General features: G+C 39.9%; 1 protein-coding gene across 1 annotated transcript in view; it reads right to left on the reverse strand.

The window, feature by feature from the left end:
• The window catches only part of pam (peptidylglycine alpha-amidating monooxygenase), a 94,635-nt gene that overhangs the window by 21,947 nt on the left and 49,675 nt on the right, over positions 1 to 23,013 (reverse strand). Inside the window, exons 16-20 of the mRNA XM_061800881.1 lie at positions 19,020 to 19,292; positions 18,268 to 18,397; positions 14,608 to 14,724; positions 5,598 to 5,670; positions 2,609 to 2,819 (exon numbers count right to left, since the gene is read on the reverse strand). Coding sequence (XP_061656865.1) covers positions 2,609 to 2,819; positions 5,598 to 5,670; positions 14,608 to 14,724; positions 18,268 to 18,397; positions 19,020 to 19,292 — 804 coding nt within the window. The remainder of the gene's footprint in view (positions 1 to 2,608; positions 2,820 to 5,597; positions 5,671 to 14,607; positions 14,725 to 18,267; positions 18,398 to 19,019; positions 19,293 to 23,013) is intronic.

Consider the following 23,013-nt stretch of genomic DNA (forward strand, 5'->3'; position numbering starts at 1 on the left):
TCACTCTCTGCTTCACCTTTATAGGCTGACGGTTTTTCGCGGAAAAGTGATGTAAATATTTTCCCAAACTTCATCAGTGGATAAGCAAGAAAACACATTTTCTGTGAATTTTTTGATGGATTTCATAACACAGATCTCTGCAACCTGAATTAGACGTTCAAATGCAAGGAAACAAGTTTAAATTTTCTGTCTGAAATAGGGCGTCGCAGAGACAACAAATGAACAATGCGTTTAGCGTGTATTTTGCCATTGCAACTCCTTATTTCCAAAAGTATATTCAACTGACTTAAAATCTGTTTTTAGGACAAAAAATGATTAGTTTTTTGCTATGATAGCGCTTCACAGCATATCTTTGGAAAAGTTAACGTCACGCAAATCAGGCCCCAGGTAATATGCAAGGTTTCGTGGTAGTCATGGTGTTATATGTCTTTCCTTTGGACTTAGCCTCTTTTGGCTTACCAAGTCAAATGAAAAATCCTTCATGTTACCAGAAATGAAAAAATGTCAAGCTTACACGACCTGTTTTAATTCTACATGCCAAATGTTGAGGATATTGTAAACCACGTCCTCCACTCATTTTGGGAGTACCAAGCTGGCGGCTAACTGGCTTCAATCAATCGACATACCGCTCGATGTGTATGCGCTATCCAGTCTTATTTTTATTTTTTTTTTAGAACAGTGGTGTGGCCAAGCAGCAGCTCTTTGTGAGAGGTAGTGTGCTGCCGTGTTTAAAAAAAAAAAAAAAAAAACACGTCAGGCTGTAGTTCACTGTGCTGGATCTGATTTCCTCTGCGCTGAGAGTGTGGGACAAGTGCGCTAATGTGCAGTTCCGCAGCTTAGAGGGAACATTCCTCACCAGCAAGGTGTCTAGGAGGTATCCTAAACGTCTGGCTCCTCTCAATGCAGAGGAGCAGCAGCTCTACTCTAAGTCCATCTGACCGAGCTTCTCACTCTATCTCCAAACGAGAGCCTGGACACCTAGTGGAGGAAACACATTTCGCCTGCTTGTATCCGGTATCTTTATTTCGGTCAAGACCCGCAGCTCATGACCATAGGTAAAAGTAGGAATGTAGATTGACTGGTGAATAGAGAGCTCCGCTCTTAGCTCCTTCTTCAACACGACAGACAAATACAAAGGCCGCATTATTGCAGACGCTGCACCGATCCGTCTGTTGATCTCTGCTTCCATTCTTTGTTCATTCTTGAACAAGAGCCCAAGACATTATAACTGCTCCACTTGGAAAGGATCTCATCCATGACCAGGAGAGTGTACTCCACCCTTTTCCAACTGAAGAGCATGGTCTCCGATTTAGAAGTGCTGGTTTTTATCCAAGCCACATCTTGTGTGCAGAGGGGGAGGGAGCGGAGGGGTTGGAAGTGATCTTCTTTTTCCCAGTAAAACCTCACCTCGTGTTGCTTAGAGAAAAAACATGAGTTATTTTATTTAGTTCTTGTAATGGGATTTTTTTTTCATGCATCTATTGATCCATTTTGTGAGCCGCTTATTCTCATGATGGTTGTGGGGGTGCTGGAGCCAAACCGAGCTGCCATTGGGCAGGAGGCGGGGTACACCCTTAACTAGTTGCCAGTCAATCGCAGGGCACATGGAGACAGACAATAGTCGCACTCAAAATCACACCTAGGGGCAATTTAGAGTCTTCAATTAATGAATGTTTTGGAAATGTAGAAGGAAACTGGAGTACCCGGAGTAAACCCTCGCAGGCATGCAGAGAACATGCAAACTCCAGAGAGGGAGGGCCGGGATAGAACCCCAGTTCTCAGAACTGTGAACCCGACGCTCTACAGTTGTGTTACCGTGCCACCCTGTTTTCCTACACTTTTTTTTTTTTTTTTTTAGAAATAAAAGTTCACATGTAAATGTTCTCCTCTGATCATCCACACAACAATGCACTAATCAATTAGTTTCTTACATCATCATCAAACATCATACAGAGTATGATTTAAAATTTGTCTAAATTTAGTTAGAAATTGCCCACCATTGAGTTTTTGATTTCTTGAATGCACCCAGAGGTGCACCTATCATCAGCAACACCATTAGATTTGCAATAATTATTTTAGTACGAGTCATACTAGTAATCGTCATGTTAAAATGTACCTTTATCATCACTGCTTATCAGAATAACGTTGTACAAACAGTTTTCACATCGCTTGGTATTTTTTTTTTACTCTCTGCCCTTTGTATCTCTTCTCTGTCCCTCCATGTCAAACCAACTGTTCTACGCGCCATTCAACACTGACGGGCACCTCATACCAAGTCATGGTTCTGTTTGCGGTTTAAACCATTGAGGAAGATTTTCTAGCCTCTGTCACTAATGTGCTTGCCCATTTGGAGTTCAATTGGTTTCCTTGAATGTATAATAATGTGAAGCGCCTTGTTATATCTGTTGTGAACTGGACCTTTATAGATGCAATTGGCATATACTGTAGTCAGATCAGGTTGCGATTGGTTGATCTTTTGTAAGTTCTCATTACTTTCTTCCACCTTGAATCCAGAAAGATATGTATGGAAATCTTTTTCGTTTTAAGGTCCCTTACTTAGCTGTATGCTGATTGGTTCTGTTGATACTGGAGAGTTTCATGTTCTTACCAGCTCCCCACTCAGTAAGGTAACAGCCATCGGCAGAGAATTTCAGTATTCTGGCATTACAGTAACCATCAGACACGAAAATGTTCCCAGTTTCATGGTCAACTGCCACATCAGTTGGCTGACAAAAGTGCTTGTGGTCACTTCCTGGTGTGAATGCCTCTCCCAGAGACAACATGGGTCTGTCACCACGATCACTACTCACTTTTAAAACCTGTGTATAGAGTAAGACATAACATTGAATTGATTTTTAAAATCATTATTTCTCGAAAATCTTAACTGGCTAAATGAAATATATTATACAGTTTTCCCTCGTTATTCACGGGTGGGGGGGTGTTTTAAGGAACGTAACCCCAGATGAAAATCTGTGTATAATGTATGGGGCATTAAAATACATATATATGATATGTACCATATTTTTGTGACCACAAGGAACACTAAAAAGTCTTAAATTTACCTTCCTCTTAAATGAACAATGAGTTCCATAATCTGTTAATTTTGCTGTGTGACTAGACTAATGAAGTGCACCTGAACACAGTGGTTACATTGTTGGCATGCATGCTAGCATGTGTTTCAGCATGTATGTAATTTACGATATGGTGCGCATGAGGCAGTGAGGAATAATTGCAATTTTACATTTGTAAGGACAACATTCATACATTGTCCCACAAACTGACTGTGTAGGCAAGTCATTACTCAAGATGTTGTTCTCACTTACAGTGTCACATTAAAACTAAAATTATCACACCATAGAAAACAGAACATCTGAACTTTGCATGCTGGGAGAATGTAAATTGCATTTAAAGTGCATGTTTTGTGTCAATTATTTCTTCAATCATTTTTATTTCAGCCATCCTTTTTCTGAGCTGCTTATCCTCAGGAGGGTCCAGGAGTTCTGGAGCCAATCCCAGCTGGCATCGAGCAGGAGGCAGGGTACCCCCTGAACTAGTTGCCAGGAAATTGTAGGGCACATGGAGACAGACAACAGTCGTAGTCATGCTCATATTTTATAGCGATCTGTAGGCAGATCAAATTTAAAGTGAGTGAAAGAACCAACATAAAGTGCCTAGTGAAAGTATTCGGCCCCCTTGAACTTTTCAACCTTTCGCCACATTTCACGCTTCAAACATAAAAATATACAATTTTAATTTTTTTGTGAAGAATCAACAATAAGTGGTACACAATCGTTAAGTGAAATGAAATTTATTGGATATTTATTGGATTGTTGTGGAGAAATTTAAAGCTGGATTTGGATACACAAATATTTCCCAAGCTTTCAACATCTCAAGGAGCACTGTGCAAACAATCAGATTGAAATGGAAGGAGTATCAGACCACTGCAAAGCTACAAAGACCCGGCCGTCCCTCTAAACCTTCACATCAAACAAGGAGAAGACTGATCAGAGATGCAGCCAAGAGGCCCATGATCACTCTGGATGAACTGCAGAGATCTACAGCTGAGGTGAGAGAGTCTGTCCATAGGACAACAATCTCTGCACAAATCTGGACATATTGGAAGAGTGGCAAGAAGAAAGCCATTTCTCAAAGATACCCATAAAAAGTCTTGTTTAAAGTTTTCCACAAACCACCTGGGAGAGACACAAAACATGTGGAAGAAGGTGCTCTGGTCAGATGAAAACAAAATCAAACTTTTTGGCCACAATGCAAAACGATATGTTTGGTGTAAAGGCAACACAGCACCATCCCCACTGTCAAACATGAGGGTGGCAGCATCGTGGTTTGGGCTAGCTTTTCTTCAGCAGGGACAGGAAAGATGGTTAAAATTGATGGGAAGATGAATGGAGCAAAATAGAGGACGATTCTGGAAGAAAACCTGTTGGAGTCTGCAAAAGACCTGAGACTGGGAAGGAGATTTATCTTCCAAGAGGACAATGATCCAAAACATAAAGCCAAACCTACAATGGAATGGTTCACAAATAAGCATATCCAGGTGTTAGAATGGCCAAGTCAAAGTGCAGACCTGAATTCAATTGAGAATCTGTGGGCAGAGCTGAAGACTGCTGTTCACAAACGCTCTCCATCCAACCTCACTGACCTCGAGCTGTTTAGCAAGGTCGAATGGGCAAGAATTCCAGTCTCTCGATGTGGAAAACTGATAGAGACATACCCATAGTGGCTTGCAGCTGTAATTGCAGCAAAAGGTGGTGCTAAAAAGTATTGATGCAAGGGGGCCGAATAATATTGCACGCGCCACTTTTCAGGTTTTTATTTGTTAAAGAAATTTAAAATGTCCAATAAATTTCATTCCAGTTGTTGTTGATACTTGACAAAAAAAAAGTAAGTTATATCTTTATGTTTGAACCCTGAAATGTGGCGAAAGGTTGAAAAGTTCAAAGCTGGCAAATACTTTCACAAGGCACTGTATTATGTGCTAGTTATGCAGTTCTGTTTCCTGTGGTGTGATAATTTTAGTTTTGATGTAACACCGTGAGTGTGAACAACATCTTGATTAATGCCCTGTCTACACTGTGTGTTAGGGGATGTAAGCATCTTCTGCTTACAAATGTAAAAATTGCAATTGTTCCTCACTGCCTCTTGCATGCATGCTAAACATGTAAACGGTCTCTTCAGGTGTACTTCATTGGGCTAGTCACAGACCAAGATTTACAGACTTTGGAATGCAGCGGGTACATAAGGAGCGCCCTGTCTATTTAGGCTAGTATTTAAGACTTCCAAGTGCACAATTTAGGGTTGTGAAGTACGGTAAATTATGAAAGAAAAAAAACAGCAAAATCTGAGAATATGTTGGGCCGCGAATGGTAAACTGCGAATGGGCAAGGGCACACTGTAATGACCGATTAAATTAGATGATTAAATAGTGGTTTATGATTTACTTCAATTAAAATTACACTTTAGATCACATCAAATCTCTTAATATAAGCAAACTAAAAAGCAGAAAGTCAATGAAGTACATTATATCTAAAAGTAGCAATAGCTAGTTCATAAAACATTTAGGTAAAAGGTTATCTTACCTGATGAAGGGCCACATCAGTTACCCAGTAGTTATTGTCTTTGCCCATTGTTATACCATGGGGTAGGTAAAACCTGCAAGATTGGAAAAATCATCTGACCTTTAGAAAGTGATGAAACAATTCAAATAAGGAACAGGTATACATTAAGTTTTTTTCCCAGGAGCCAAAGCAGCCAAGATGCAATACAGTGTGTACTAAATACTATGGGTTTCTGTTTACTGTCTTCCATGATCTAACTTATTCATTCTATAGCAGTGGTTCCCAAACTTTTTTTGCAGCGCCAGATGAACTTTTCAGATTTTCAGCCCACCGTAAAATATTACTCACAAAAACATGAACAACAGCTGGATGTAACTTAATAATGAAAAGTGTTTATGGTAGTTCATGGTAGGCCACCTTTCATAACACCCCACCCCCCAGTTTGAAAACTGGTCAATAGTGACAATACCATTCCTAACAGTGGCAGTGTATGACAGATGCAATAGTCAATTCATAACTATAGTAAATATTTGGATGAGAAACACTTCCAGGCCAATCAAATGAAAAAGAGTAAGTACCGTGGTAATGGAGAATCACGTCTCATGGAGTGTGAAAATGTTGCACTCTTATGCCGCGATACAAACTATTTTTTTCAGAGCGAGTAGTTACATCAAAAAGACATGCATAAACTGAGGACGCCCTGTATATTGAGGACAATGTGATGCTGTAGAACACTTTTTCTACTTTTCATAATTACGTGGTGGCACAGTGCATAGATGGTTAGCGCCTCTTGTTTCATAGTTCTGGCCACCTTCCCACAAGTTGGGGCTTCTGAACTGTGCAAAGCAAAACTAGCAGTCATTCATAAAGTTTCTTCCTGCTAGCAATTAAATTCTTGAACAGCTAATGTACAATTCAGTGGCAACATGGTTCCAATTTTCTCCCTTGAGTTTGTGGTCACATTCTGCTGGGACAATTACCATTAAATATATATTATTCGTACAGTCACTGTGGTAGTCTGACCACTGCACCAACTGCAGATCTGTTGTCGACCAATACTAGCCTCTCATACAGTATATGAATAGCGTCTGCACCACTTGCACAATTGACTGAGGAATATCTGCAAGATTTGCAAAATCGACATGGTCCCAGACTATCGCATGACTAGTCACTTTAAACGGCAATACACTCCTTGAAGTCTTAGCACTCTGTTCACAATTGGTCATTGCACTGGACTATCCCTCCAATGGGCATTATAACTGTTCTAAATGCGAGGAGACTCTCCATCCTTTGCACAACTATAAGTTTAAAAAAAAAAGAAAGTTCTCTCTCGATTAACTGCTGTTGTTTTCAACACTTATGTTGTAATAGTGGAGTTCCAACTACTGGAGACAAATTGCTTTTGTTGTTTACATGCTGATTCTGATTTCTTCACACCATCATCTTACCTATTGCAAATTCAGTCTTCCAAGCCCGGTGCAGGTCTACAATTTTGTTTCTGCATTCTTTTGACAGCTCTTGTTCTTGGCCATAGATAAGTTTGGAGAATGACTGCTTGAGGTTGTGGACAGGTTTATTTTATACTGAGTTCAAACAGGTTCCTCTCATACAGAAATCGAGAGGAGGACAGCGGAGTCTCTTAATGAACTCATAGGTCTATGAAAGCCAGAACTCTTGCTTGTTTGCAGGTGGCCATGTCCAAGCCGCTTATCCTCACAAGGGTCGTGGGAGTTCCAGAGCCTAACACATTTTCACCATAATTTCCAAATAGATTCTTAAAGAAAATCTGACATTGTGACTTTCTAGATTCCCCCCCCCCCTCTTATTTTGTCTTTTAGGTGAGGTATACTCATGATGAAAATTCCAGAACTCTCATCTTTTTAAGTGGGAAAACTTAAACAATTGGTGGCTAAATAAATACTTTTTTGCCCCACTGTATGCACCCTGTGATTGGCTGGGGACCAGTTCAGGGTGTACCCCACCAGTCGCCCGAAGATAGCTGCTCAAGACTCCAGCCCAACCGTGACCTGAGGGAGGAAGAGTGGTTTGGAAAATGGATGCATATTGACGACATGAGATTTGGTTGTAGGTATGGCTTTCAGTATCAAACTTCGAAGTCTCTTAATTTAGAGATGAAAGTGGACTTTCGTGAAAATTCCTGAAAATACAAATGCGAGCACTAGGGCACACCCCCCCCTTCAGGAAATCTTTGGAAAAATGGATAGCTGTGGTGCAATCTGGCGATATCTGTGAACAAAATTCAGACAAAAATTGAAAGTAAAATTTCTAAGTCCTGACACAAAAAAAAATTGGGCAGAAGTTCCCCAAGGGTCAAGCCCAGATTTTTTTGCCCCCCATACCCTATCACTGGATAATACAAAATCACGTCTTTAAAATATGCCAGTTTATCTCAAAACAAATGAATTAAGTGAACTATTCATTAAAAACACATCTAAAATTGTCCTTTTCCCCACATTATACATATAATAGATATAGAATATACACGAAAATATATCCTAGAATTTCTACACCGTACAGCAAAACATGTTAAAGAAGTTGATCTGTAGTAATTATTATTAACATTTAAGTCTCAAAGTTGTTACATTGCGTTGTACTGATACACTCGACCACATTGCTCACTTTCTTATAGATCTAGTCATACTAATAGTATAATCAGTACCCTTTAATATTTTAATACACACAGTCATTTACATTTGAAACATGTACAGGTGTGGTCAGTCATGCTCGCAGATAAAGTTGCGGGTGTGATTAGGGATAGCCTTAAAATAACTTACTGGATTAATATCACATAACTGTAAATTAGAAAAAAATCTAAAATAGAAAACTAAAATTTCAAACTCAGAAATGATAATTTCCAATTTCAACTGATATTAGAACATGATATACAACAGTATTTAAACCTTTTCAATAATAATCAATAAATTGATCTGCCAAACTTGATTTGAAGACAAGTTAAGTGCACTGGCCTGTCAAGGAATAAACACGAACGGTCTATACTCGCAATGTTTTGAAAATGCTGAAAGTTTAGTTCAACATAATCGACGTTTGTGGCAACAAGCTAGCGATAGATTGTAACAAACATTTCTGTCGGCAATCCTGACGTATTGTTGTGGGGGGGCACACACCACGGGACTGCCGTAAATAGGAGGCAGGCTTGCTAGAAGGCGCCTTTTTGTCATGCACTCGACGTATTGGCCACACCTAAATCAAGAGACGAGGATGATAGTCTGTTTTTTTTTTTTTTACGCTGTCACACTGCCTCGCGATCGCCGCAAAGAGCACCCCTGCCTGGTGTAACTGAATTTCCTTTAACATGGCTCATGATGTTGATGACTTTCGACGTAATGCGCTCGCATTACGTAAAGCAGTTCGGAACATGCGCTTTTACACATGCTCCGTACATACTCAGTACATTTAAGTTGCATTTCCTGTTTCGGGGTAAATACCGGTTGTTTGGAGCAGGCTTGTTTAGTTAACAACGTTTATGAAATAAACACGTAAATTAATGTCATGACCACACAAAATAAGCGATGTCTTGAGAGAATGGGAGGGGCGTTACTGTTGCTAGTGTTAGTGCCTCAACATGGCTACGCTCGTGAAAGCAAAACAACGAACTCCAACGCATGTTCGTCCAATGTTGTCAACTAATATCCGGATCATTTTTAGGCAATTTTTCGGAGCAATTTTCATGAAAATCTAAAAATCCAGAATTCCGGGAAAATCCGGAAGACTTTCATCACTGGACTTAATTGAGTGAACTGTAACTAAGTGATCATTTTACGCTTGAGAGTATGTTAGTCCCTGGATGCACAAGTCATGGAAACAATGAGTCCCAGCCCTGGAAGAATAAGTCCCTGCAACTTATTACAAAATTCAAATACAATAATCCTACAATAATACTCCAACAATATTGTAGAGTTTTATTATTGTTTTTTTTAAATACTTTTTAAACAATATTTATTATTATTATTATTATTAATATACTTTGGACTGTATTATCTGTTGCTCTTACTAACACAGCCCTATGCGGGAACAAGCCAGTGCAATTTGTGGGCTGGTCCCAAGCCCGGATAAATGCAGAGAGTTGCATCAGAAAGGGCATCCGGCTTAAAACTTTGCCAAACAAATATGAGCGTTTATCTAAGGAATCGCATACTTGATCGGTCATGGCCTGGGTTAACAACATCCACCACTAGCACCGTTAACCTGCAGGACGTTGGTGGAAATTCAGCCACTGTGGGTCGAAGACAAGGAAGAGGAAGAAAGCGGATTCATCAGCAGAAGAAGAAGAGGAATGTACAGAGCCAACAACTGAGTGTAGGACTTTGAATGTTGGGACTTTGACAGGAAAATCTCAGGAGTTGGTTGATAAGATGATGAGGAGAAAGGCTGATATATTGTGCATCCAAGAAGTAGGTGGAAAGGCATTAAGGCTATAGGTTTAGGGGCAGGGATTGAATGATTTCACCTTGGATGAGATTGGAAGAGAAATGGAGTAGGGGTTATTTTAAAGAAAGAGCTGACTAACACTGTCATGGAGGTGAAAAGAGTATCAAATCGAGTGATAAGGCTGAAAGATGAAATTGAGGAGGTTATGTATAATGTGATTAAAGGCCAACTAGGCCTTGAACATAATAACTTCGGCTATCACAGCAGAGTCACTAATATTCTTACTGTTTTACTTCTATATACATATAGGCTTTTCCCCCAGAGCCATCAACTCCTTGAACTCAAAGCACTGAAATAACAGTACTGTAATGGACTATTATGCAACGGCACTTTTGTGCATTTATTTATTAAATTATTTTACCAGTAACTGATGAGTACCTTGATGTTTTATCTATTGTTTTTTTTACCCAAGATGTTTTTCAACTTTTATTCTATTTTATTGCACCTTGTGGAGAAGCACTCATCATTTTGTTGTATGAACACCATATAATGACATTAAAGGCTTTTGATTTTGATTAAATGCCAGCTATGCCCCACAGGTAAGATGTGACCTAGAAGTGAACGTGAAAGTGAACGTCTGGAAAGAACTAGCATCCCAGACAAAGAGAGAGTTGTGATTGGTGCAGATTGTAATGGACACGTTAGTGAAGGAAACAGCAGCAATGAAGAAGTGTAGGGTAAGTATGGCATCCAGGAAAGGAACTTTGAAGGAGAGACCGCAGTGGACTTTGCAGAAAGGATGCAAATGGCAGTAGTGAACACTTTTTTTCCCCCCCAGAAGAGGCAGGAACATGGGCTGATGTAAAAGAGTGGAGGTAGAAGCACACAGGTAGATTACATTTTGTGCAGACAATGTAATCTGAAGGAGGTTACTGAGTGTAAGGTAGTGTAAGGGGTGAGTGTAGGTCAACAGCAAAGGATGGTGGTGTGTTAGGATTACTCTGGTGGTGGGGAGGAAGACTGAGAAGACAAAGGTAGAGCAGAGAACCATATGGTGGAAACTGAGAAATGAAGAATGTTGCGTGGCCTTCTGGAAAGAGATGAGACAGGCTCTTGATGGACAGGAGGAGCTCCCAGAAGACTGGACTACTACAGCCAAGGTGATCAAAGAGGCAGGCAGGAGAGTACTTGGTGTGTCTTCTAGTAGGAAAGGGGAGAAGGAGACTTGGTGGTGGAACCCCATAATACAAGAAGTAATACAAGGAAAGAGGTTAGCGAAGAAGTGGGATACAGAGGACTGAGAAGAGGCAAAAGGAATACGTTGCGATGCGACGTAGGGCAAAGGTAGCGGTTGTGAAGGCTAAACAAAAGGCATATGATGACATGTACTCTAGGTTGGACACAAAAGGAGAAATGGATCTCTACAGGTTGACCAGACAGAGGGATAGAGATGGGAAGGATGTGCAGCAGGTAAGGGTAATTAACGATACAGTTGGAAATGTGTTGACTGGTGCCAGTAGTGTGATAAATAGATGGAACAAATACTTTGAGAAGTTGATGAATGAAAAAAATGAGTGAGAAGGAAAAGTAGAAGAGGCAAGTGTGGTGGACCAGGAATTGGCATTGATTAGTAAAAGGAAAGTTAGAAAGGCACTAAAGAGGATGAAAAATGGAAAGGCAGTTGGTCCTGATGACATACATACCAGTGAAGGTATGGAAGCAATTTGGAGAGGGGGCAGTGGAGTTTTTGACCAACTTATTCAACAGAATAATAGTGGGCGAAAAGATGCCTGAAGAATTAAGGAAAGACAATTTGCAGAGCTGTGGGAACTACAGAGGAATAAAGTTGATGAGCCACACAATGAAGTTATGAGAAAGAGTAAATGAGGCTAGACTTACGACAGAAGTACGTACAGTATCTGCGAGCAATAGTATGGTTTCAAGCCGAGAAAGAGTACCACAGATGCATTATTTTCCTTGAGAATACTAGTGGAAAAGTACAGAGGAGGTCAGTGGGAGCTACAGTGTGTCTGTGGATCTGGAGAAAGCCCATGACAGAGTACCAAGAGAGAAACTGTGGTACTGCATGCGCAAGTCTGATGTGGCAGAGAAATATGTCAGAATAGTACAAGACATGTATGGGGGCAGCAGAACAGGGGTGAGGTCTGCCGTGGGTGTGACAGAAGAATTTAAGATGGAAGTGGGACTGCATCAGGGATCATCTCATAGCCCCTTCCTGTTTGCTGTGGTAATGGATAGACTGACCGATGAGGCGAGCCTGGAATCCCCTTGGACCAGGATGTTTGCAGATTATATCTTGATACGCAGTGAAATTAGGGAGCAGGTAAGGAACAATTATAAAAATTGAGGCACGCATTGGAAAAGAGAGGACTGAAGATTATCTGAAGTAAAACAGAATTTGTATGCAAGAATGAGAGAGCTGGACGGGGGAGAGTGAGGCTCCAGGGAGAAGAGATAGCGAGGGTGGACGACTTGAAATACTTAGGGTCAACAATCCAGAGCAATGCTGAGTGTTGTAAGGAAGTGAAGAAATGGGTCCAAGCAGGTTGGAACAGCTGGCGGAAGGTGTCTGATGTGTTATGTGACAGAAGAGTCTGCTTGGATGAAGGGCAAAGTTTATAAAACAGTGGTGAAGCCGGCCGTGACGTACGGATTAGAGACTGTGGCTCTGAAGAGACTGTGGCTCTGAAGAGACAACGGGAACCAGAGCTGGAGGTGGCATAAATTAAGATGTTGAGGTTCTCGCTCGGACTGAGCAGGTTGGATAGGATTAGAAATAAGCTAATTAGAGGCACGGCCAAAGTTGGATGTTTTGGAGACAAGGTTCAAGAGAGCAGACTTCGATGGTTTGGACATGTCCAGAGGCGAGAGAATGGCTATATTGGTTGAATGGTGCTGAAGATGGGAGCTGCCATGCAAAAGAGCGAGAGGAAGTCCAAAGAGAAGGTTGATGGATGTTGTGAGGGAAGACATGAGGGCAATTGGTGTTTGAGAGGAAGATGCAGGATATAGGCTTAGATGGAAAAAGATGACACACTGTGGTGATCTTTAACGGGACAAGCCAAAAGGAAAAGAAGAAGAAAGCAATATATTATTAAGACATGCTAACTTTTAGCTTTTTTTTTTTAAGAACAATATGTTTTCCAAAAAACGTTCATGATAGGTGGGCTGCATTTCACAATATGTAAATAAAAAAAAGTTACAAATAAAATCCTTAACTTCAGAAAAATAAGTTTTAATTTCCCCTTTTTGTTTCCATCATGATGCAACAGTCATGTCTCAAAACAATTTTACAAATATTAATTGTAATAAATGTTAACAACTACTTGAGACATTAAGGTTGTTCAAAACCTTTGTTTTGTTTCTCGGCAAATCACTTAGACCCACTTTGAATAAGTGCTCCCAGTGGGAACTTCCTCCTGAAAAGTACAAAATAAAAAAATCGACTCTGGGTGTTCCATTTTAAGCACCTTTTTGTTCCAAATGTTCTCTTCCATTACTTCCTGATGTCCCTCTGTCTTTAATGGAATTTCCACACTAACTCTCTTGCATCACACTGCTACGTTTCTCCTAATCTCTGTGCTGTCAGCCTGACACGCAGATTTGATTTGTTGAAGGGTATGGCTACACACGCATCTGATTGGTTGGTATAGTTCATCACTACCCTTGTACCCTGTTATCCTGCACTGCTTAAAATGGAAGCACCCAGTATTTCTTAAATCATAACTGCTTTTTTTTTTTTTTTAGCTATGGTGTAGGTCTGTATGGGATTGTTTTCTAGTCTGGATACAGACTGTAGTGAACCAGTTAGTTACCTCTTTAAAAAAAAAAGAAGAAAAAAAAAAGCGTGGCAAAATGAGCAATTTAGCTCCTGAGGTAGTTAGCGTCCCCGTTAGTATACGTCATAAAATGTTGACTTTTCCTAAAGTGCCCCAGTTCTGCCCTTCCACCAGTGACTTACTGTTTTGAGCAGCGACTGTTACCACAACAATGAAAATTTGTCAAGTCCAGAAAAAAGTTTTGTGTCCATTGTATTTATCAACCAATAACCTGCCCTACTGTGCCTGGCAAGTACCAAGACAAGACTCGTACTTTTAATCAATAATGATACATTTGTGGTGGTCTACATAATTCACCCACAGGACCACGAGTTAAGTTACGAGGTTCCGCACAGACGGTCTCGTTTGTTACACTTCCGGTGTTAGGGTGTTAAAGAGTTCCCGCCGTAATGGTTTCACTCTGTCGATGTCTGAAATAAAACGAGGTTTTCTCCCGTGTTCCGACTCCTTTTCTTCGGCGCTACACATTTAAGAATTTTAGCAACAAACAGACATATTCAGGAATGCAAAGCTTTGACCATACTTTATGTGTCCCTGATCATTTTTGCACCTCTGATGTGGGACACGGATCAAAGGAGATCCCTGTCAGTGTGAATGCTTGTCAGACTACGTGTAGTCTTGTGATTGATGGGGATCACTCCCAAGTGTACTTGTCAGCCTTAGAAGTAGCTTCAATGGGACAGACTCCAGGTCCGACTTGAGCCTAAACATGATAAGCAGAATCCCACTAAAAATTGCTTTTAAGTCACAATATGACTTACATATTTCTTCCAGAGGCCTTGAGGACTTTGCCGTTATCCGCATTAACAACCAAAATAGTGGACTGTTGAATTGGGCCAAGGAACCTCTCCTGATATATCCTTTGGCTGTCAAAAGAACTAAAAAATACAGGAAAGAAGTATCAGTTTCGTATATTCCTTCACAAAGACTATTTGCATACAATGTACAAAAACACGCAATAAAATATCAAGAGAACTGTGGATCACAAAAACTTTTGAGTAGCAAAGCAGAATCGTATTTTGAATTTCGTCTCTGTAGTTTCTGCAGTGTGGATTGATGATGAGAAGCACAGTGGCTTTAAAATACAGTGCTGTATTTGCTCCTTTCCTGATTTTTTTTTTTTGTTGCATATCCATCACACACAAAGGTTTCAAATCATAATACCAATTTTAATATCACTTAGAGACAACTCAAGGAAAATGCAGTTTTCAAATACTGGTAATTCAATTTATTCAGACACACAAAAAAAAATCCAAACCTTTCTTATCCTCTCTAAAAAAGTAATTATGACAATGGGTCGTGTCACCCCTGGCAGCAATAACTGCAATCAAGCGTTTGCGATAATTGATGAAGATTTCACATCACTCTAGAGAAATTTTGTCCCACTCTTCTTTGCAGAATTTCTTCAACTCCACCATATTGGAGGGTTTTCAAACATGAACTGCCCGTTTAAGGTCACACCACAATATCTCAATTGGATTTAAATGCGCATTTTTGACATGGCCACTCCAATACCTTCATTTTTTTTTTTTTTTTTTTTAATTCAGCCATTCAGAGGTGGACTTCCTTGTGTGTTTCGTATTGTACTCCTGCTGCGTAATCCAAGAGCACTTGAATTTGAAAGGACGCACTGATGACTAGACGTTCTTCAGGATTTTCTGGTACACAGCAGAATTATTTGTTCTATCAATCACACCAACTTGTCTTGGTCCTGATATTGCAAAGCAGCCCTAGAGCATCACAATGCCACCACCATGCTTCAATGTTGCCATAATGTTCTTTTTATGAAATGCGGTGCCATTTTTACACCAGATGTAACAGGCCCCACACCTTCCAAAAAGTTCGATTTTTGACTGGTCAGTCGACTGTTTCTCCAAAAGTCTTGAGGAAAATCAAGATGTGTTTTGGCAAATGTGAGACGAGCCTTTGTATTCTTTGCTGACAGCATGGGTTTTCGCCTGAGAACTCTCCCATGGATGCCATTTTTGGCCAGTGTCTTTCTTATGGTAGAGTTAGGATCACTGTCCTTAACTGAGGCCAGCGAGGAGTGCAGGTCTTTAGATGTTGTTCAAGGTTTTTTGTAACCTCCTGAATGAATTGCTGTCACACTCTTGGAGTGATTTTAGTTGGTTATCCACTCCAAGGAAGGTTTCGCACTGTTCCCAGTTTTCTCCACATGTGGATCATGTCTCTGGTTTGCTGAAGCCCCGAAGCCTTGTAACCTTTTTCAGATTAATGGATTTCAGTCACTTATTTTCCTCATTGGATTTTCTTTAGATCGTGGCATGACGCATTGGTTCTTGAGATCTTGTACCCTACCCTGTTTTCTCTGACAGTTTATATTTAAGTGATTTCTTGATTCAATAAGTATGGTGATAATCAAGTTTGGGTGTGGCTTGTGAAATTGAAGTCACCTTTCCCAAATTTGTGGTTATTCCCAGTGACTTTTGGGGGGGACAATTACCATTTCACAGAGGGTCAAAAAGGTTTGGATTTTCTTCCCCATTTCATTTCATTTGAAAACCACATTTTGTATTTCATTAGCTTTTTCTGAGTGGTATTAAAATGATTTTGATCATTTGAAAACTTTTTGTGTGATACAGTGAAGAGAATGAGTGTTTGAACACCCTGCTATATTGCAAGTTCTCCCACTTAGAAATCATGGAGGGGTCTGAAATTTTCATCCTAGGTGCATGTCCACTGTGAGAGAGATAACCTAAAAAGAAAAATCCAGAAATCACAATGTATGATTTTTTTTTAACAATTTATTTGTGTGATACAGCTGTAAATAAGTATTTGAACACCTGAGAAAACCAATGTTACTGTTTGGTACAGTAGCCTTTGTTTCCAATTACAGAGGTCAAACATTTCCTGTAGTTATTCACCAGGTTTGCACACACTGCAGGAGGGATTTTGGCCCACTCCTCCACACAGGTCTTCTCGATCAGACAGGTTTGTGGGCTGTTGCTGAGAAACACGGTGTTTCAGGTCCCTCCAAAGATTTTATTGTGGGCTTATGTCTGGATTCTGGCTAAGCCACGCCAGAACCTTGATATGCTTCTTACAGAGCCACTCCTTGGTTTTTCGATCATTGTCATGTTGAACGACCCAGCCATGACCCATCTTGAATGCTCTGAATGAGGGAAAGAGGTTGTCCCCCAAAATCTCCCAATACATGGCCACGGTCATACTCTCCTTAATTCAGCGCAGTCGTCCTGTCCCATGTGCAGAACCCCCCAAAGCATGATGCTACCACCCCCATGCTTCACAGTAGGGATGGTGTTCTTGGGATGGAACTCATCATTCGTCTTCCTCCAAACATGGTTAGTGGAATTACGACCAAAAAGTTCCATTTTGGTCTCATCTGATCACAAAACTTTCTCCCATGACTCCTCTGTATCATCCAAATGGTCATTGGCAAACTTAAGACGGGCCTTGATGTGCTGGTTTAAGCAGGGGAACCTTCCGTGCCATGCATGATTTCAAACCATGACATCTGACATGACAACATGTATGACCAACAGTCACCTTGGAAATAGTGGTCCCAGCTCTTTCCAGGTCATTAACCAAGTCCTGCCGTGTAGTCCTGGGTTGATTCTTCACCTCTCTAAGGATCGTTGAGACCCCACGAGGTGATATCTTGCATGGGGCTCCACTTCGATTGAGACTCACTGTCATGTTTAGCTTCTTCAATTTTCTAATGATTGCTCCAACAATGGACCTTTTTTCACTAAACTGCTTGGCAATTTCTCCGTAGCCCTTTCCAGCCATGTGGAGTTGTAAAATTCTGTCTCTGGTGTCTTTGGACAGCTCTTTGCTCTTGGCCATGTTACAGGTTTGAGTCTTACTGATTGTATGGGGTGGACAGGTGTCTTTATGCAGCTAAAGACCTCACACAGCTGCATCTGATTCAGGGTAATACATGGAGTGGAGGTGGCCTTTTAAAGGCGGACTAACAGGTCGATGAGGGTCAGAATTGTAGTTTATAGACAGGTGTTGAAATGCATATTTGCAGCTGTATACAAAAATAAATCATTAAAAAAACCATGCCTTGTGATTTTTGGATTTTTCTTTTTAGATTATCCCTCTGACAGTGACATGCACCTAACAATGAAAATTTCAGACCCTTCCATGATTTCCAAGTGGGAGAACTTGCAATATAGCAGGGTGTTCAAATACTTTTCTTCACTCTATGTAAAACACAGAAATCAGGATTAGGACAAAAACTCTTTCATGGCACTGTAAATGGAATGTCAACTGAATGCACCGACAAGGACCAAATAATTATCTCAACCTTCCTCAACATGAAATTGCATTGATTATCGGGACTAAAATGAGCAATTGGATCAAAGAATAATTAACTTGATAGTTTTGTTTTAAAAAAATGCATGCAGCATTTTTATTTATTTGTAAAAACTTACTCCGATCCCCAGTTGTGGTCACCTCGGTGGAAAATGACCAGATTGGATTCTGAGTCAATGGCAAGACCTGACACCTGACCTAGCTGGAGGGAATTCTGTGGCCATTTTGAGTCTTGCTCCAGATGGATATCTAAATTAAATAATATTCACTGACACAATAATATTACAAACATTGGTTGCATAGCATAAATGTAAAAGAAAAAAAAGTAATATTGTTAAAAGTGTGGAGGAATTCACTTAGTACACGTACCATAAGCCTCTCCAAATACGAAACCCATAATAATAATGCTAATAATAATTGTTGTCCCATGATGGATTTTCTCCAGGTATCCGCAACACATTACCAAAACGTTACCAATGCCCCTCATAAGGATGTGGTTAAAAGTATATTTTTCAAAAATAACAACAAAATAATAGATGAATAAATAATAAATACAAATAATACAAAAGCATGTTTAAAATCCAACCATATGAGCATAAAATAATAAAGTATGGCATATTAACAATATCATACCATTTTATTATATTAGAAGGAAGAAGCAGTAGAAATGAGAGGAAAATGAAGTGCAGTGAGGAACATGACCATTTGAAGAATTTTAATATACAGTTCAATATCAAAGTTAGGCGGGATTGAGTTTTGGTCATGGTCAGCTCAAAATGCAGAACCCATTTCACTAAAACGGCAAGCGGTTTGTTTGAAATCCCACAGAACCCATGACTGTTAATAGAGCTTCTTTCACCTACACACCCACCTTGTCTTTCAGACAGCAGCTTACTTTTAGACTTGGGCACAACCTCAAGTTGATGGAATTTGTGGACCCTGTCCCTCATCAAAACAGGGTGCCTGCTGGGTTGGAAGGGTCGTGAAGCACCAGCTGAGCCCATGTTTTTCTTTTGTATTAAGCTATGAATCTGAGCCACCAGCTCAGGCTGGACCCTCTGTGTCTTACTGGGGTTGTACTTATGAATGTGCACTACATCCTTGTTTTGGTCTAGCATCTCGGACATTAGAGAATAGAGGTCACCTGCACAAACAGAGAGGAAAGTAAAAGAAGGAAATAAAAGGATAAGAAAAGTGGAAGCTTTTACAAAGAGGCTCGTTTGACAGGGCATAGAGGTAGTGATGCTACCCAGTTGCTTAAAAAAAATCAAAACCCTGAAATTAAATTAAAATGGGACAATTCTGAATTATTGCAATAATGAGACCATTATTGCAGGAATTAAGTCATCCATCAGAGACAATTACAACCTGCCATGTAGAGATTGTATAGCGTTTGCTATTTACTTTGGTGAGAGACCAGTATAGATTAAGGGGCCATTTACACAAAACAGTTTTTGAAAAAAATTATATAAAAACTGAGCATAAAGAACAAACTCCACAAAACTTCAGGTTTATTGTTCCTGTGTTAACAGTGAAGTCAATACGTTTTCTAAAATGAAGACCAGATGCATGTGCAACACTATGTACATGCATGTGCCACTCAAGGTAAGCGCAACAAATCTCCACCAAAGTGGACATTATTGTATCTAGTGTGGACAGGTTACTTGATTAACAAACTATTAACCCAAATACAGAGAGTATGAAGAATAAGGTTTCAGATAATACCACAGTATTACTTATTTGGTAAAGTCTTAGAGATTTAATTGTATTTTGATGTGTGCAATATATCCATCCATTTTCTGTACTGCTTATCCTGACTGATGAGAGGAACTCAAATTGACACCTAAAGGAAATTTTGCTTCTTCATCTACCGCACGTTTTTGGGGGAATGCGGGACACTGCAGAACTCTAAGAAAACCCAAGCAGGTACGGGGAGGACATGCATACACCCCACACGTGAGGCTGGGATTTGAAACTCAGTCCTCAGAACAGTGAGGCAGAGGTGAGAACCAGTCGGTCCCCGTGAAACCTTATCATGAGATGAATTCAACTAAATTGTATTAAGTTAGAACTTGTTTTTAAGTTATGAATCTCCAAAAAATGTTTAACAAATTGGAAGAAGCCAATCTGATTTTCATTGTGACAATAAAGCAATATTCTATCAGTGGAGTGGAGTTCTGTGCGGCACTAGACCATCCCAAGTCTTCAATAAAACAGGTTTTACCCAAATCTGATGTGGCATTTCAAAATATAAGTCGTCTGAAATTGGTCAAATTCACTGTCACTAACCCTGATTTAAAAAAAAAGGAAAAAAAAGAGGTAACACAAAACCAGTCCGGTTCTGGTGGGTTAGTTTAACAATAAATAAGGAAATGATACATCTAATGTGCGCTTTAAAATGCGGTAGTAGATAAATGACGGATGATTAAAGTAATTCACACGATCATTTCATACACAAGGCAACTCAATGTGCTTTCCATGACTAAAAGGATTTGAATGCGAAAAGATAAAACATTTAAAACAGAAAAAAAAAATTGAAATGACAATATATATGTTAAAAACAGAAAAATAAAAGTACAATGAAAAACAGCGTACAGTGGAAGAAATATAATTAAAATTGGAAATATTCTAAAAAGCATGAGAACAAAAAGTTTTCAACCTGGATTTAAAACAGAAACTTGTTCTTAAAATATTTTCCATGAAATCACTCAAACAATTTAACACACAAATGAGACCACAAAGGAAAATATGTACTCTGTTCAGACCAATCTATTTTTGTTGCAGAAATATAATGTTATTTTTGTGTTTTTGTGAAATATTTTATTATACATTAATAAAAACAGTGGAGTGAGTGTGAGTGGTCAAAGTGTTAAATTTGAAAGCAAAAAAATAATTTGATAACAAAATCTGATAAAAAAATTGGGTTTTTTAAAACGACTTCAGATATACTACACCAATTTGCGACCGCAGTAATGTAGTAGAATGCTAAGATTCTCTCCTACATGGATGAAGAGGATAGGTTTTGAGATATGGATGGGATTACAGTGGTTACTCTACTTACAAACCTCACTAGTTATGAAAAATTGAGGTTACGAAACCCTTCCTCGGAAAATGTTTTATATCCCACATCAGATTTGGGTGGGACCACGATTGTTTGAGACCTGGGGTTGTGTAGTGTCCACCAGAAGTAGAGAGATGTTGGTAATACCTCAGAGTTTTTTTAATTAATCTATTAAATCAGTGGTAATAACAATGAAATTTCAGGGGATTTTTATTTTGAAATGCCATGTCAGATTTTGGTGGGACTTCCATTGTTGGAGAGCTGGGATGGTCAACTGTCCCCCAGAACTGGAGTAGTGTTGTGATACATTATAGGTTTTTTTAATGAATATTTTAAATCCGTGGTAGAAATGCAGGCCTATGGGGAGCACAAGCCAGTGCAAATTGTAGTTCGGTGCCAAAGCCAGATAAATTCAGAGTGTTGCTTTAGGAAAGGCATCCGGCTTAAAACTTGGCCAAACAAATATGAGCATTCATCAAAAGAATTCCATATCGGCTCCGTAATGGTGCTGGTTTACAATCTCTGCTCCTGCTACAGTTAAGTTGCAGGGCACCGGTGGAAATTCAGCAACTCTGGGTCAAAGACAAAGGGCCGGTGGAAAGTGGGTTTTTTTTGGGGCATAAAGAGAAGACGAAACCACAGACCCTCGAATCGAATGTAGGGACTTTGAATGTTGTGAGTAAGACAGGAAAATCTCAAAAGTTGGATGACATGACGATAATGAGGAGAAAGGTTCACATATTATTATTACATATGTCCAGGACAGCAGGAGGAAAAGCAGTAAAGCAAGATGTTTTGGAGCAGGGTTTAAATTATTTGAACATGAATATAAATGGCATTATTGTGGCGGTGTGGAAGCATCTAGGAGAGGTGACTGTGGCGTTTTTGACCAGGTTGTTCAACAGAATTCACGCAGGTGAGAAGATGCCTGAGGAATGGAGGAAAAGGGTGCTGGTGCCCATTTTTAAGAATAAGAGCTGTGGGAACTATAGATTAATAAAGATGATGAGCCACATAATAAAGACAGAACAGTGGAGCCTAGACTCAGAACTCAGAAGTGAGTATTTGTGAGCAACAGTAGATGTATTATTGGCCTTGAGGATGCTGACAGAAAAGAATAGAATAGAGAAAGTCAGAATGAGCTACATTGTGTCTTTGTGGATCGAGAGAAAGCTTATGACAGAGTACCCAGAGAGGAAACTTAGTATTGCATGCAGAAGTCTTGAGAGGCAGAGAAGTATGTCAGAATTATACAGGTGTGTTGTATGACAGAAGAGTCTTTGCTTGGATGAAGGGCAAACCTGATTAGCCAATGGTGAGGCCATCCATGAATGAAAGACAGTCACACTGAAGAAACAACAGGAAGCAGAGCTGGAGGTGGTGGAAATGAAGCTGTTGAGGTTCACTCGAGGAGTGACCAGGTTGGATAACACTACAAATGAGTTCATCACAGCCAAGGTTAGATGTTTTGGAGATACATTTAAGAGAGAGCAGACTTCGATGGTTGAGACATGTCCAGACGAGAGAGAGTGAGTATATTGGTCGAAGGGTGATGAGGATGGAGCGTCAGGCAAGAGAATGAGATGAAACCAAAGAGAAGACTGACGCATGTCATGACAGAAGACATGAGGGCAGTTGGCCCTGAAGAGGAGGATGGAAGAGATAGGTGCACATGGAAAAGGAGGACACGCTGTGGCGACCCCTAAAGGGACAAAAGGAAAAGGAGTTTAAAATTAATGGTAGTGATAGTGAAATATGCACATTTCAGATTACTTTTATTTTGAAATAAAACATCAGATTGGAA

This window comes from Syngnathoides biaculeatus, chromosome 17 (genome assembly GCF_019802595.1).
Source record: "Syngnathoides biaculeatus isolate LvHL_M chromosome 17, ASM1980259v1, whole genome shotgun sequence".
NCBI lineage: Eukaryota > Metazoa > Chordata > Actinopteri > Syngnathiformes > Syngnathidae > Syngnathoides > Syngnathoides biaculeatus.